The sequence below is a fragment of the Anopheles maculipalpis genome, chromosome 3RL (assembly GCF_943734695.1).
Source record: "Anopheles maculipalpis chromosome 3RL, idAnoMacuDA_375_x, whole genome shotgun sequence".
Lineage (NCBI taxonomy): Eukaryota > Metazoa > Arthropoda > Insecta > Diptera > Culicidae > Anopheles > Anopheles maculipalpis.
This window is the reverse complement of record NC_064872.1, coordinates 81,980,935-81,996,691: the sequence shown is the minus strand read 5'-3', so window position 1 is coordinate 81,996,691 and position 15,757 is coordinate 81,980,935. Positions and strand designations below refer to the sequence as shown.

Below are 15,757 nucleotides of genomic sequence, written 5' to 3'. Positions count from 1 at the left end.
AGAACAATCGACAAATAAGTGATCAGTTTCATCGCTCACAGCATGCCCATCCACGAGCGGGTGAAATAGACTGCCGGTGGCACTGTACAAGGGCGAATTCGGCTTCCGGTTTCAGTCCCTACTCTCTGGCGACCGGATACGGTGTTTGATTGTTTCCTGTGGCACAAATTTGGTAGGCGTTAGACGTCACTAATAAATGCGCTACAAAAGGGAACCAACCTCTACGTTCGTCGCCTTGGTCTCGAGGTTTATTCGGGGTGCGAATTGTTGCGGGTGATTTTTCACCCAACCCCTGCAGCTATCCCAATTGCCCGCATTGTACGGATTAAGGGCAGGTTCGTACTGTGGATTTTAGGGGATGTTAGTTTGCCTAGGCTCAGAAATACTTGGGACCAGGGGCAAATTCTTAGACAGATTCCTACTGTACGCTCGGATGAAAAGGGGCTAAATTGTGGGTAATTAAATTAGGTGCATGTAAATCGCTTCATCGACTGCTGCTGTTAGGTGAAATCGTTCAAGCGGTCCCGGGAGGATTATGTTTTCAGAGGGAGTTGAAACAACATTGGATTGAGGGATGATGAATATTTAAATCAATATACAGTATGAATATGCAGGGAGATTTATCGTACGTGTTACAACAAGGTTTAATAAAGTAAAGAAATAAACTAAAATTTTATAAAAGTAAAATAAAAACTCATTTTTTCCACAAAATCCGCAAATTAATGCAATAAACATTCAAAAATACTTTGCCTGATTCAGAAATGCAACAAACTAATTGTGTGTTTCATCACCAAACTGCAAAGTTGATAACCTGTCAAACAATTGCTGCAAAACGTTCCGTTTTTTCTATCCATGATTTCCAACATCTTTAATGTCCACGAACGAGAGAAACGGGCCAAATTGGACCAATTTTTATTTGATTTTCATGCATTTTCTTTTGGACACCCTCGTCGCCACGGCCAGCTCGCAGGGACATCATCCATCGAATTGGTTGTAATCAAACGCACAAATAAACAAACAAACAAATATTGAACAAGCAAACACACCAGAAGGTAGAGGAAAGTTTTTCCATCACCGTACGATTGTAGGCGTTCCCTAGAAGTTACGCGAAAGGAAGTTTGGACAATCTGTACGAGAAAGTTTCTGTCGTCTTTCGAATTTTGAAACATTTTTTGTTTTGCTGGACTTTGCTTGCAAAGAACGTACATAACACTGGAAAACTTGTTCCATTCGATGGGTTAGTAGGATCATCAAACAAAGAATAAAAAAACATCATCAAACGTCGTAAGGATAAAACGGCTTAGTGCACAGTTCCGCAGGACGATAATCCCATTATTTTCGTATCGTAATCGGATCAGCACGGCTGCAGGTCGTACTGCTTTGAACTGTGTTTCCCCTGGTTGGGTTTCCTGGTTGTATCATTAGACAATAATACATCTGTCATTTGAGAGTCTGTGGAATCTGCGGCCATTATGGGAGCGTTTAAGCGTGTGGCGGATTTGCTGCCTAAAAGAAGGGTTGCTTTTGTCGGATTATGAATAATAAAACCAGACCGATAATATAGGTTTATTAAGTTGTTCTCACTCTGAAACAAAAATTATATTCAGCCACTAAGAAAAAGAAAGGCAAAGAAAACAAAGTCTTAATATTTTTCATTTCTTTGATTGTTGTTTTTATTGGAATTTTTTGTTAGCTTTTAAAACATTTACATTAATAACTTATTTACAGATGAAATTTCACTAGAATTATGCATTTATCTTTCACAAACGTTGGTTTCCTGAAACTAATACTTGGTAGACAAATTTGTGCTACACCTTCATGCCTTAAGAAACATGTCTTTGGTATGTCTGACTCCTATCTCCACACGCGCTGGGTGGAGTCGCTTTGCGAATTAATTTTCCCACACCCACACACCCATACTAATCCTCCTTCATTTACGTCTCAGCAATCATCCATTTGGCAACTTCCGTGCGGCGAGTGCAACAGTGATTGCATACCCATATGTTACACCATCAGGTTGATGAGATTCACTGCAGTATAGGGAAAAGAAACCCAAAAAGACCCAAACAGAAGTCAAAATCTGGTCAATCACATGCCATATACCTTTTGTCATGCGTGTGCTTACCGTGTGAGTTGAACATGGCACCGGGATGTTTGCCCATACCGGGACCATGATCGTGATCGCCCAGGCCCGTCTGCCCGCTACTGTTGTTGTTCAGGTCCTGCCGCAGTGCGCTAAACAGATTGGGATTGTGATCGCGTGGAACTAAGGGAGCGGGAAAGAACGAAAACCAAACAAGAAAGACACAATTGAAAGATAAACCCAGTCGGATCATCTGCAAAACCTCGATCGATCACCTACCGTGGGTGTGCTTCTTTTGGCGGGCACGCGAATTCTGGAACCAAACCTGCGTCACCCGCTTGCTCAGCCCCGTCAGCTGCGCTATCCGCTCGAGATCCTGCCCGTCCGGGTTGCTGTCGATCTGGAAGTTGGCCTGCAGCACCTGCAGCTGCTCCTCGGTAAACGTGGTCCGGACGCGTTTCGATTTGTTCTTGTTGTATCCATCGCTGCTGCACCCATCTGTAAAGGGGGAAGCGGTATTCAACTGGCGAACGCTCGTACAAACGTAGCTTTGGTTTCTTACCATCGCTCGAGTTCGATCCATCTTCCACCGTGTCCATGTAGTGGATCTTGCACATCACCTTATCGTCGATCAGGGCAAACTGTTCGCCGGTCGAGAGCTGCCGGCCGCATGTGTCGCAGGAAAAGCAGGCCAAATGGAACACGAGATCACGCGCCTTCCGTACCCAGTCCGAGGCCGCTATCGTACGGCAGCATTTCGAGCATTTGGCGCCAAACATTCTGGAAAGGTGGGAAAGATATCGAGAGAAATAATTTAAAAAATGTCAGAATCAAACGTCTGTTAAATTATTTCAACAGACAGTATAGATTCTCGTAAGTCTAGTTAGTAATTGTGTTTGACAGGTTTAGGAACTTATTTTCTATTAAATGAACTCTTTCATTCCATCATCTTATCCTGCATCTACTCACTCCAAATGGACAGACAAATGGTTTAAATATCCTTACGACCACTCTACTTCTGTTCCTACTTATTGGCGCTTATCATTGCCAATTGCAGCCAATTATGCTTCTAATGGTTCACCTAAATGGACAAATCGAAGCTAGTATCGCGATACGTTCGCAATTTGTACGAACCGTATCGAACGAACTCCAGCTCCTGTCTCGCATATAAACGATCGGTCGTATCGATCGCACCTTCTAAGGAAACATGTCCAGCGCGCGCACATCAGTTCCGATACTCATCCGGTCCAACCATGTTCACTCCTCCCGTTGACTGAAGCAGCCTGATAGTAACAATCGCTTCCCACTCGATCGCAGTAGGATCGTCGTACAGCGTTTGCGTGGCAATGCGTGAACCACCCATTTAGAAACCCGAGTTGAGAAGAAAACTCTCCAGGAAGTCTCCCAATTTAATTATCGTCCACCATTCGGAACCCTTCGTTCTTTGTTCGTTCGCTTGGTAGACTGTCGTCGAACGTGTACCGTGTACCCAAGAACATACACATTAGAGCCGCGTGAGTGAGCATACAAGAATAAAACAATTCCATCCCGCTGTGATTTTGCCGTTTTGCGTCCCGTATCTACGGCGTTTCGGTAAAGCAAACCTGACCATTTGGTACCCGCACACACAAACCAAAACCGTGTCGCGAATTTCATTCAACCCGATTTTCCAACCGCCGAACCACTTTCAGCTTATTCATTCATTTATTTATTCCGTTCGCTGTTATTTATTTAATTTTAATTGAACCTGTGTGTCGCGTATGGGGCCCGCGCTGCATCTTCCGCCAAGGTAACGACACCTTTCTTTGCCGTCTTTTGCTCGTATCGTACGACAACCATAGTACTGGAGCAGAATCTTTTAGCTTGTTTCCGCGGTTTTGGAACATTCATGTTATTCTTTTTTTTCTTCTCCCCTGCTGCCGCTGATTATTCGCTGCCATTGTAAAAGGGTCTGGCTTTTTTTGCGACTTGTCTAACAGCTTCTTTGGTTTTGTTGGGAAGGACAACACTTTATGCAATGTTCGCGTACAACAAACAACGCGTAGAAGCTGTATCTTCGAAAAACCAATGGTAGAAACAAACAAAAAAAGCAGTTGTACGGTTGTATATTTGTACATCTCACGCGCGGTCAAAGGAAAGCTTCGTACGTGGTGGGACGTGACATACACGAAGGCTCTCCCAAAGTCAAACCATTGCGCCTGAGGAGATAAAAGAAAAGTAATCCAAAATTGATCGTCCAATGTTAAGGACGCGTCATGGGGGTGCTACTGATTCTTCTGTCCGTTCTTTTATTCTGTTTCTTTGTCCAGTGCTTTTATTTTGTCTTGTGTGTATGTGTGTGTGTGGCTTGCCAGATTTGCATATTACACCAAGATTGAATTATCGCGCACGAGCAACAGAGTAACAAAACAGCACCAGAAGGTGGACTAAACGAGATCAGGCCTGCGCACACTGTCAATCGAGATCGCACTCTCGGGCGCTGTCGAGTATACGGGTAAATGTCCGCGAGGGTGAAATGTGATCTCGTCCTAAAATTCCTCCGTGACACATGGCTACTGAGTGTGGCAGCGTGTGCCACTCCTTTTGTTTGTTTTTGCTTACACTTTGCTTCTGGTTGGCGCCTGTCTCGTATGTAGAGTGTTTCGAAATGGAATTTAGTTTGAAAACATTAAGGATAGGTTTTGCATGTGCAATAGATTTCAACTACAATGTAGAAAATTGATTAAGGATTATTTGTGTAACTTAATTCTTTTGTTAAAATATTATTTTACTTTAATGAATTGAGTCAGAAAATTTTGGAAACATTTTCAAAGCTAAAATGTCTTCATACTTTCGCAAATCAGAATCAAAATGGCGTCATGTGGAGACAATAATAAACGAATCGTCTTGAAATCATTTCAAACCACATCACCAAAACAGGTATCCGCTTATTAATAAAAATGCACACTAATTAAGGAGTTGTAAAAGCATGTGGCTAACATTGACCGTTTAATTCCATTTCCTTTGCCTTCGGAACTGTAACCTGCCCAACACTCTCCACTTGCTGATAAGCCAATCATAAGTGTGAGATTGCTTCTCCAGCTTGCATAATCCACTTTTTCCATCTGGCACGCTGTCCGTGTCCGTCTAAAGCCTGTGCTCGGAAGCAAAAACACCAACCAAACCATACCACCCCGGTACGATAAGGAAGCTCGTGCAGACGTTCGAAAGGCGACAAGACGCGAAGAGATGAAGGTGTGTGTGTGTGCTGCGCGATATGCTGCGTGATGCTGAACCACTGGCCAGGCGGACGATAAATCATAAACTCGTTTGTAACAACACCAAACACATTTATCACTCCGTATGCATCAGTCAACTGGGTCGTTGACGGCACGGCCGGCGTCCCGGCGTCCGGTGCGTTGTAAAACAACGTCAGCAGCAGCACAACAACAGCCTACCCATTCCTTCCTATGCTTCCCGTTCTTCACAACCTCTCGGCAACCGAATTTTTAAGTGTCCTGCCTCAAAAGAGATAGAGAGCGAGAGAAGAAAGGGTAGAAATCAAACGTTGCACAAAACAAAACCACAACACGACAACCGCACAGGACACACTCTGCTTTTTCAGCGACCAGCGTTGGTAGGAACAATGATCATCGGCAGCACTGCTACAATACACAAACCACAACGTGCTTCATCTCGTCATCTACACTAGCGGAAGCATAGTGCATAAAATGCGATCGATGGCATGTGCGCAAGATTGTTTTTCTCGTGCCTAACTCCGGATCCATTCTGATTCTAATCTGCTCCCGGTGGAACATGTGCAGTATCGATGTTTTCTCCCCACCCTCATAAGGGAGGGTTCTCCGCATGTTTTGTAAGCGCTGTAATCGCGGATAAGGATCAAATTGTACCTTACATGGGACAGAAAACTGCCACGCATGTTACAGATGATGTACTACAAGCTGCAAGTTTTATCAGGAATGTAGCAATATCTCTATGACGTTTTTCTTTCAGCATGCAGCAAAGAATGATAAACACAACTCTTCGGGCTGCTCGTCTTTCGCTCAAAAAGTATAATCTTGCCAACATGCTTCTTCTTGGCCTAACGATCTACTGGGTCACGCCGGCCATCGAATGGGTTACTAGACTTGCTGATACCACGTAGTTGGATAATTATTCCTCATCACGGGGGAGCGGTTTGGATAGGATTCGATCCCTTGTTCAGCCGTATCAAAATTGGTGCTGTTGTTGCATTACGCATATTGCTTGCATGTGTATTATTAAACTAGATTAATCAAAAAATTATATTTTCGTTAATTTGACGTCTCGATATTACAAATTGCGAGTAATCCTTCGGAAAATACTTTCAACGTAAAGCAAGTTAGCGAAAAAACGTAAAATATCTCGTGTACTTCGAATATCTCACACACCAACCCCAAAAGCAGACAATGTAAACCGAATAAATACTACCATGCGTAACTAAAGACTACTGGAAAAAGGCGGGAAAGACGAAGCAAGCAAAAAAAAAAGAGTGTGTCCCCACGCGGAAATCACCATTCTCGATTAACAAGGCGCGATATGTCTTGTTTAATTACCGCCACGATATGAGCATTCAGGTTAACCAGTAGGCACCACCCGTTGTGCAAATTCGAAGTGCCTCTCACTACGCTTCACCAAGATATCGCTACCGATCTGGCCAGCTCTTCTCGCTGGTATAGCTCGGTGTATTCAAGCTAGCACACAGCGTCACAGCGCGCAACAAAAACGGCGCGACATTACAGCGAACCCAACGGGAACGGCCTGCAGAACCGATGCACCGATTCAGCGTCGTATAGAGATACGTATAAATATTTATTTCGCACATACCACGTTTCGAGGGCTCCAAGATTGATGGATTTATTTTTTATTGGTCGCTCTAGCTTTGTGGCTGCGGCTGGGACGAGGATGTCGCGAAGCGCAGATTGTTGTTTTATTAATGTCCGTTGCTCCAATTGATAAATATGCCAATTGATAAAAATGATAATACAATCCAAAAGGGGTGGATTGTGCAGGGCACCGCGAGTCGGTGCCGAGCCGGCCGGCCGGCCGGTTGGTTCCGGTTTTGTTGTGCTACGAACGAATGCCATCCCATAATCGATAACCAGCGTGGAGTTGAGCATCGTTCACGGCTCTCACGGAACTGGTGTCACTGGTGGTTCGGGCTTGGTAGGTGTGGCGATGAAGAAAGGATACTGACGGAACCCGATAGTTCCGAAGTGTTGTGTCTTCGATTTCCTTTCTGCTTTACCAATTCATTCCCATCATAAATCGAATTGGCGCCGGGCAAAAACGTGCACCTTCAGTTCATCTCCCTGTGCCTGTGTGGGATTAAGAGGCCGAACTTGAGCTTGAAATCTGTAACACACCGTAGGGCGGCCCCCGTGGCTGCGTGGCATTGACACGCATCAAATGACATCGCAGTTTCAAAGCCAAAAGGTGTAGCTCTATCTTTACCGCTTAACTGTCTAATCCGACAGCTCCTACCGAATGACGCCGTTTTCGTTCTTTATCGTAGTCATCGTCCGTGTCGTTCTGGCTGTGCCTTAGCCGAGTGGACGAGAATCCACCAAGACTTTTGACGGAAAGCGCGCCCAAGACCCGGGACCCGTCAGATAAAGTGTCGTGATATAATAATTCCAACTGTGGCCCATAAATAAATCGCTGTCAAAACAAGTCAGACGAGTGTTGTTGGGTTGGACTTTTTTTTCTTATTTCTTTATTGAATGGAGAAACCAACACGCTTGTATGGTGTCTGGTGTTTGATGTCTCTGTACGATTTCCTTATCGTTTGCAACATTCTTGATCGCGATCGTACTGCATGCCATCTGTAAGGTAAGCATTCTAGAATTCAAATATTGGTTTAGTGTTGATCAAACTAGTGTAATATCCTTTCCGCTGTACTGTATGATTAGTAGACAGTTTCTCGGAATATTCACATGATAATAACTGCGGCAACTCTCGAGATTAAATCAACTTTAAGAGCGAGTGTGGAATGGAATATCATGCTCTTAGCTCAAGGTGCATTGCACCACGCCATTCATTGGATGCAGTGCTCAGCATACTCACACACTCAGACACAAGCTCTATGTACGCAGTCACATCCTTGAATCGGCAACTCGCGACTCAAGTTGAGCTCCATGTTGAGCCCTGCGGGGGCATCAACAATGACAACAAACCCTCTACGCGCTTTAGCTGTCAATCGGCATTTCAACGGCTCAGCTCGGTGTGTGCGCACATCGCGTCACACTCGAAGGAGAAGCAGTTTCGATTGTTTGTAGCGCGTCCGCGCCGTGCGTGAAGCATTCGGTAACATAAATATACATCAAACACTGCTCACGAATAAACGTCAAGCGGCGGAGAGCGAAATGAAAACAAAGCTTTACCACAACCGGAGGAAACCCAGGAATTGCTGCAGATCTAAGGAGAGGTAGGGGGGGGAGGTATATCGACAACTGAGAGAGGATAAAGTCTATAAATAAAACTACAAACTCGATACATTCACAATGGTTTGTTGTTACTTGTGCCTGGCGGGATAGCAAGAGAGAAGCAATGGAATCTCGGTAGATTCAGACGTCTAGCTATTGGTAAATCAATTGAATAAGAGACAGAGGAACGGGAGGAAGGTTGCGTCCGTGGAAAATCAAAGGACAAATACAGACGTCAACTCAGGAAGGTGGTAAAACCGTAAGATTAATAAACCCTTTTTTGCGGGTTCGGGTTCGTCGCTTGTACATGGTCGCGCAAGTCTTTCGTTATGAACCGTTGATTTTGATATAAAAATTGAAGTCCTAACCGGCAAATTGAACCAGGATTGTTAGCTACAACATGGGATCGATCACACAAAATTCCGAAACCCTGAACACACATATCACTGCGGTGAATTTAAAGCCTTTTTACTGTTGGTCTTTACTCTCTCTGTCTCTTCTCGGGTGGATTTTTTCTGCTCTTTTCTTCTGACGATCATCGATTCCGCCGGGGTTAGCTGGCGGGAAACCACAGTGAGGGCACACTGCGCTGTTGGGCGAAATATCAATAAATTATTTCACTTTATAAGCGGTCGTTCGAGGTGGAAAATGATTAATTTCCTGCGCGCCGGTACGGTCGCACCGGTGCCAACCACCGGACGCGTTTCAACGCCCGATCATTCGCGCGATCACGACTGTCCATGGAAAAACAGATTGATTCACAACCGGGCTCGATCACCCATGGAATGGATTTTCCTGCTTGTTTTGTTCGTAGGAATTCTTTCAAAACTTCCAACTCGCTCTGCGATCATAAACATTGGCATACAGTCTTGTTTTGGACTGTATTTTTGTTGTTGTTTCGTACAGAAAAAGAAAACCAAAATCCTTCAGTCATTGTGTGATGTTTGAGTTATTGATAGAAATATCTCACTTTCGAACCTCTTTCCGACTGGTTAGCACAAATGAAACGGCACGGAAAGAAGCAGGCTATTTAGGTGTATTTTTTGCCTTCCTTTTCTCGATCGATTTTGGATGTGAAATATGATCGTAAGCGAATGGGGTTTTACTTGTATGGTAAGCACCACCGTAGTGCGGGCTTTTCGGAATGATTGACAGGCTCGCTGGAAGCATCGATCTTTTTTATGATTATTAATGTCTCCCTAATGCCATTTCTCATCCCACCGGCCCACGGATCACACTCGCTTTCTTCAGCGTAGTGTTGTTTTGTGATCTCGAGCTTGCTGCTTGCTTTTTTTTTTTGCTTAACCACACATCAATGTGATTTCGGTTTCTTCTCATGCCGCGATCCATGATCCGCATCACCACCGGGGACGAGCGTGAGTGTAATATTTTAATTCTCAACGGGTTAGATCTTAATTATATGTAAACAAGACTTTACGTTGGCCAAGCACGACATGATCCCTTGGCGCTGGTTTGCCCGATTGGTGGTACCATGGGTACATAAATCATTCGGGTGTATTAGAAGCTTGGCGAAGTAAGTGAGATGTGAGTGATGCTTTTGCCTTAATGGTAGCATCAGGAAACGGGGATTTCTGCATGAATAATACGTACACATGTACCTTTTTTAAATGATAATTAGAATATTTAACGCAAGGGATGACTTAAGTTTGATTGAATTTTAATTCCATCCATTTGAGTGGTAAAGCCCACCCGCAATTTTTGAGGAAAAAATATGCAGCATAAATCGTTATCCTTACTTAGAATTAAAACTTACTTGACGTAATCCGTCCGACAGTAGACTTGTCGATCGCGAAAGTAGCACGAGGGTTGTCGTTCGAGCAGCGTTAAACAGACGGAACATCGCAAACACGATCCATGCCAGGCACAGCCATCAATATCGAAAAGGTACTTATCGGCAATCGGTTCCCCGCAGGCGGTGCATATCCGTAGCTCTGTCTGCAATGATTAACAGGAGAGAAGAAACATTAGGCATAAACTTTTTCGCTGCATCCGAGGGTACGAAAGACAGGCACAAATTAGCCGTACCATTGTGTTTCTGTTGTTAAGGATAAAAGGATAAGGAATCAGGATGAAGGATCGGTTGCCGATTTCTTTCCGCAAATAAGACACGATCGATATGGGATGGAGGGTCAGAATATACCCAGTCCAATCATCAATCGATCGATGAAATGATGTTCGATGGGGCCCTTCGTTGAACGTCCAGGGAACATAAAATCTGTAAAACTAGCTTGTTCGATAGGGGAACTTCTTCGGACCGTATCTGCAAAACAGATCACATTCAAATGGCAGAACCTAACTTACACTTTATAATCTCGCTGTTTATTAACCGTCTAAGAGAATAAAAATTCCTTCACACAAACTTTGCCAATGCAAATCTTAATCGTAAACAGCTTCCGGACCGGAACTTCTTTTCAATAAATGCTTGTTCGTCCCGAAACACTGCTTCCTGGTAAACAATCACATCCCTCTGTGGTTTGACTTTAGTGGCAAAAGAAGATGGCTTTCATGACATCCCTCTCCAGTTTGCCTGCAACCAACGCTCATAACGGCACACGCAACCGAAAAGAAAAATGGCCCCTTTTTCCCGCGGAGGGGTGATGCGCATCATCATTTGTTATTGTTCAATCGTACCTCGCGAGGACCTTTTTGGCGCATCGAAAATCGCACTGTCATACGCACATTAGCAGCTGCTTCGCCTCGCCTTTGAAACAAACGTTAGTCCCTCTTGCAGCGCACCCTAGCGCATCAACCGTGATTTTAACCGTTGGGTTCGGTGCACACTCATGAACAAATTTATTATTTATTATCCTCTCATTCTTGCCTAGCATTTTTCTACTACCAACCATACCATAATTTGGTGATCGACCGTTTCCCGCGACCAACTGGTGTTTGAAGTGGTTGTTAAAGAGCCGTTAAAAGGGACTTCCTGCAAACACGAGTCTTCGGTGTTTCCCTATCGATGTTTGTTGGTTTTACTGGTGAGGTTATGTTCGAGGGGTGGGAAAACATATGCTTGCCCTTATCATGCCCTTGAGGTGGAAAATATGATGTTTCCGTTTTGTTTTTGAGGTGAGAAAAATAATATTCCATTGTATTGTTTTAACAAGCTGTGTTGCGAAGCTCGAGTTGGGAAATGGCATGAGCTTTGAGGCATGAGTCGATATGAAATTAAGTGAGTATTGTGAGAAATTTCAACACACTATATAAAAATTTCATTGGCCGGAGATATACTTTCCTATCCTTTATTCCAATCCTAAACAACACTGACATCAATGATGAAACATCGATTCCTACCAGCCCCAATCGTTTGCGGTGTCATTATACTTTTTTATCTCTTATTTAACGAAAGCATTTTGAAACCTCGCACGCAAAGAGAAAGGAACGCAAAGACAAATAGCAATCCCCATCGGCACCTCATTTCCGTAATGGCTTGACATTTTCAAACGAAACACACAAAAATGGCCAGTAGGACTTTTATCCAATCTATCATCGGAACGCCAACAAAATACTGATGCCAATTTCCGCAATTTCAAAGTTCGTAAGCAGCAGCAGAAAAAAACAATCATTCAAAAACCACACAACCGATTGATAAGCGATCACATTACAACCCTTTCTTGCTGATGTCTTCTTTAGGAAACCTGGTCTCTGGTAAAAAAAGACAAAACAAAATAATAATCTTCTCAACAAGAAGCAGCTTCTGCACGATACTAAAATTCAGTCCCAAAAACAACGGAGCCACCTAAAGGCTGCTGCTCTATCGCATCTAAAAACACAAAACAAAAACCATTTTATTGACATGTTCGACAGGTTTAATGGTTAACTTTTTTTTTTGTGTGTGTGTCCTTTTGCTGCCAGGTGCCTCTTCGTGTGGCCCTGGATGGTGACTGAAAAACCATCCAGCATCCAGTGAAACAGCAACCAAAACACCACACACACCAAAAAACCAAAACTGGCCAAGAAGAGAAGCGTGCACACTCGCTCAAACACTCACTCACTCCTGCCTACGGAAACAAACGGTCACTAATGTAATCAGATAAATCTCAGCGACAGGGAGCAATAAAACTGTCGTCGTACTTGTCACGTTCACGCCGCCCACCGCCTCGTTTTGTTCCACCACTTCTTAATCTTCCCGTTTACTGAGGATTCGGTGCTCATTGGAGCGCTCCCGGATGATTCATTGAGTGACGAACGAGAAACGGCCGTACGTATCCGGCGCCTGGTAGACGAGGACTCCACACCGCGGGGTGTTCGCTTCTCCTTTCTCTAATCGATCAGGGGCCATCAGCAACATTCGATTTTTGGATTTACAACGCGTTAACAATAACGCGAGAAATAAGACAAAGAAACAGGATAGTTAAGCGACGAATCTCTCAAAAATTGAATCGATGCTTAGGTCATCAAATTGTTTAGTTTCATCTGCTTGAGTTAAAATTTAAGTTTATAACTTATCAAGCCAATTAAATATTATTTGAATAACATTAAGCTGTAATAAGTTTTGGATGATAACACTTTTTGTTTCAAAACAGCCTCCAATTCAAAAAGAAATTAAAACTAGCAAACATTTATTCCATCAAATAATCTAACATTTATATCCATTTTATTCAAAAATATTTGCAACGGAACACCCTACAAAATAAGTCCTAGGTTTGTACTGAAATTGCTAAACAGAAATAAACACTAGACCTTCGAAAACGATCTTCTTCAACGAAAGTGAGCGTTGCGGCATTGTAAGCACTTTTACTTGATGTCACTAAAATTGATTAATAGTTTCTTCGGTCACCACAAAACAACACTTTGTGCTTGTTAAGTTTGACCGTCGAAACTGCCAAAAACAAAACAAAAACCATCATTTCCTCACTTTCGATGCCGGACGACGTAACGCAGTTAAATTCGGACACTTCTCGTCTAACACCTCGTTGAACTCTTGCTTACCTCGCTTAGCTTCGACAAGTTGGACACACATTTTCAGCGGTTCGATTATTGCAAACTCGGTGGCGCCACCACAGTTCACCGCAACGGCAACCTTGCCTGCCACAAAGCAGCAGTTACGTACGCATCTCCACTAATGATCTTCAGGGTTGCATGCGTCAAGTATGGGGTTTCAGGATTGGATTCAGCTTCTGGAGTTTTCTCATGCGCTTACATATGTTACATTTTTTTTCAAACTTTCAAACGTCTACCAAACGGAAGCCGAAAGCGCCCCCAAAAAAAACTCATTCCATCAACATTAGGGAGGTTTTTCCTTTAAGCGACCGCTAAAGGTAGAAATGTGCCGTGAAACTAACCGCAACAGGGTCTGCTTTACTTAATTACCACTAATCGATGCTCATTCGCGCATCCCCAACACATTATAGGACGAGCGCGGCTACCGAGCCGGGGCCAAAGTAGGGACTCGATGGTTCACTTTTGTTTTTGGGTACGATTAAGCGGGGGATTTTTGTTTTTTTTTGTTTTTGCTTCAGTACGACCCCTAGTACTTGCTACCGTTGCGTTACCATTGCTTTGCGGTACCAAATGGGGATCTTTGGGCAAGTGAAAACATGCGCCACTCGAGGGCAAAAAGGGGCAAGTGTCCGCTTGGAGAATGCCTCACGAAGAAGGGCGCTTTATGCGAGGGGAGCTTCAGCGGAAGGAGGGATGATGTTGGTAAGGGGTTATTGAGTAATTTCTAAACTCATTTTCTAATCGGTAGGACGTTCGTCTCATCAATCATCTTCAAAGAAGGTTTTGGTCGGGTAAACGATTGCAAACTTTGGAGCATTTATCTCAATCTATAAGATATTGTTATGTATAGAAGGTTAAAATACTCAAAAGTAATAATATTACTAAAGTATTAGCCATTCCCTTCTGCTGCACAACCTTCAAGTTGTCAACATTGAAACGGTACTTTTAAAATGCAGCATAAATAATTGGCCGCCTGTTCCTATCCAATCGTAGTCCTCCCCTCTAGGCCTTTACACGGAAAAATTAATAAAACCATTCTGTCACCTGTCAACGCCTTCATCTCATGGACACATGGCACACACGCTGCACCACCTTGTAATCTCGTCCCATTATGACACGTTACATATGGGCGGCTCACGATGATATTTTTCAACTACATCGTTTCCTTTTCAAAAGTTAAAAGATTATCAGCCTCCAAAAACAACACCGGCAACCTTCCAAAGGTTCGGTTCTCCACTCCGGATTAACCTCTTCACAGCAGCGTATAACCTGCTGAGCGGACGTTATAACGTAAAAATCGAATCGAAGATTATCCAAGCTCACAATCGATCGAGAAATCTCAGAGAGGTTAAAATGATTAAGTTTGGGACGCTTCTGCGATGGGAATAAATGGTGTCCTGATTACAACAAATTTGGTACCAATTTTTCAATCGTTTGCCGTCAAAATATTACCAATCGGTTTGAGGGGTTTTGCTATACAGCTAGGCTTTGCTAGACTAGTAGGAATCTTTAAAATGCTTTCATCATTCGATAGATTTTGGCGAAGTATGATTAACGAAAGTACACCTTTTGAAGCTGCAAGGCTTGTCTTCGCGAAAGGGTTGTACGGGCGTTGAATTCAGGCCGCACGGGCACGAGACAATCGGAAACACAGCGAACGAAAACCGGACCCACCACCAAACGGGGCCGTTGTCTGGACGGTGGTGTCCCGGTTATGGAGACGACACGCCGACAGTGACCGTTTATGTTTTAATAACGCGTTCCACGATCCACACGGTGCCGGTGCGCGGTTCGCGGTGGAGTAGTAAGACCCCCGACCGCGTTTATTTACCGGTCGGCTTTCTACACCTTGTCCCGTGACAGTTATGAACCATCGGGGCAAGTTATTGTGACGATTACCGATAAATTTAGATAATATCTTCTGCCCTGTCCGTCGATGGTACGGTTCGCTGCTCGCACACATTCTACGACGAGCCGATCAGTTGGGATCTTTCGTTTTAGTTCCTTTCTTTTTTTGCTTTTAATTTCAATTCGATCGATCGGACCGGCACGTCCATCAGAATGTAATCCTTTACAGGGAGGGCAAGTCGATGGGCAAACTGCATGCTGGACGGTGTAGAGATTTATTGGACAAAATTTAAAATATCAACTCAAGTTTTCCTAATCATGCTTGGTGATTTTGATGAGGAACGTTGAGTGTCTGTCACCCTCGAACATTACAAATGTTGTTAAAAATATAACATGTTTCCACACACGTTTCAATCCG

The 15,757-nt window shown here is 43.7% G+C and overlaps 2 protein-coding genes across 3 annotated transcripts in view; one reads left to right on the top strand and one right to left on the bottom strand.

Moving 5' to 3' along the window:
- The window catches only part of LOC126561876 (PTB domain-containing adapter protein ced-6), a 359,240-nt gene that overhangs the window by 119,500 nt on the left and 223,983 nt on the right, over positions 1-15,757 (top strand). The gene's annotated exons all lie outside the window — the stretch shown is intronic.
- The window catches only part of LOC126562639 (LIM/homeobox protein Awh-like), an 82,209-nt gene that overhangs the window by 53,948 nt on the left and 12,504 nt on the right, over positions 1-15,757 (bottom strand). The window contains exons 2-6 of one of the 2 annotated variants that reach the window (XM_050219198.1): positions 10,301-10,482; positions 2,646-2,863; positions 2,363-2,581; positions 2,126-2,266; positions 1,940-2,030 (exon numbers count right to left, since the gene is read on the bottom strand). In XM_050219198.1, coding sequence (XP_050075155.1) covers positions 2,005-2,030; positions 2,126-2,266; positions 2,363-2,581; positions 2,646-2,863; positions 10,301-10,482 — 786 coding nt within the window. In that variant the 3' untranslated portion in view covers positions 1,940-2,004. Of the gene's footprint in view, positions 1-1,939; positions 2,031-2,125; positions 2,267-2,362; positions 2,582-2,645; positions 2,864-10,300; positions 10,483-15,757 lie in introns of those variants that run through there. The other variant, XM_050219197.1, reaches the window with a different exon arrangement.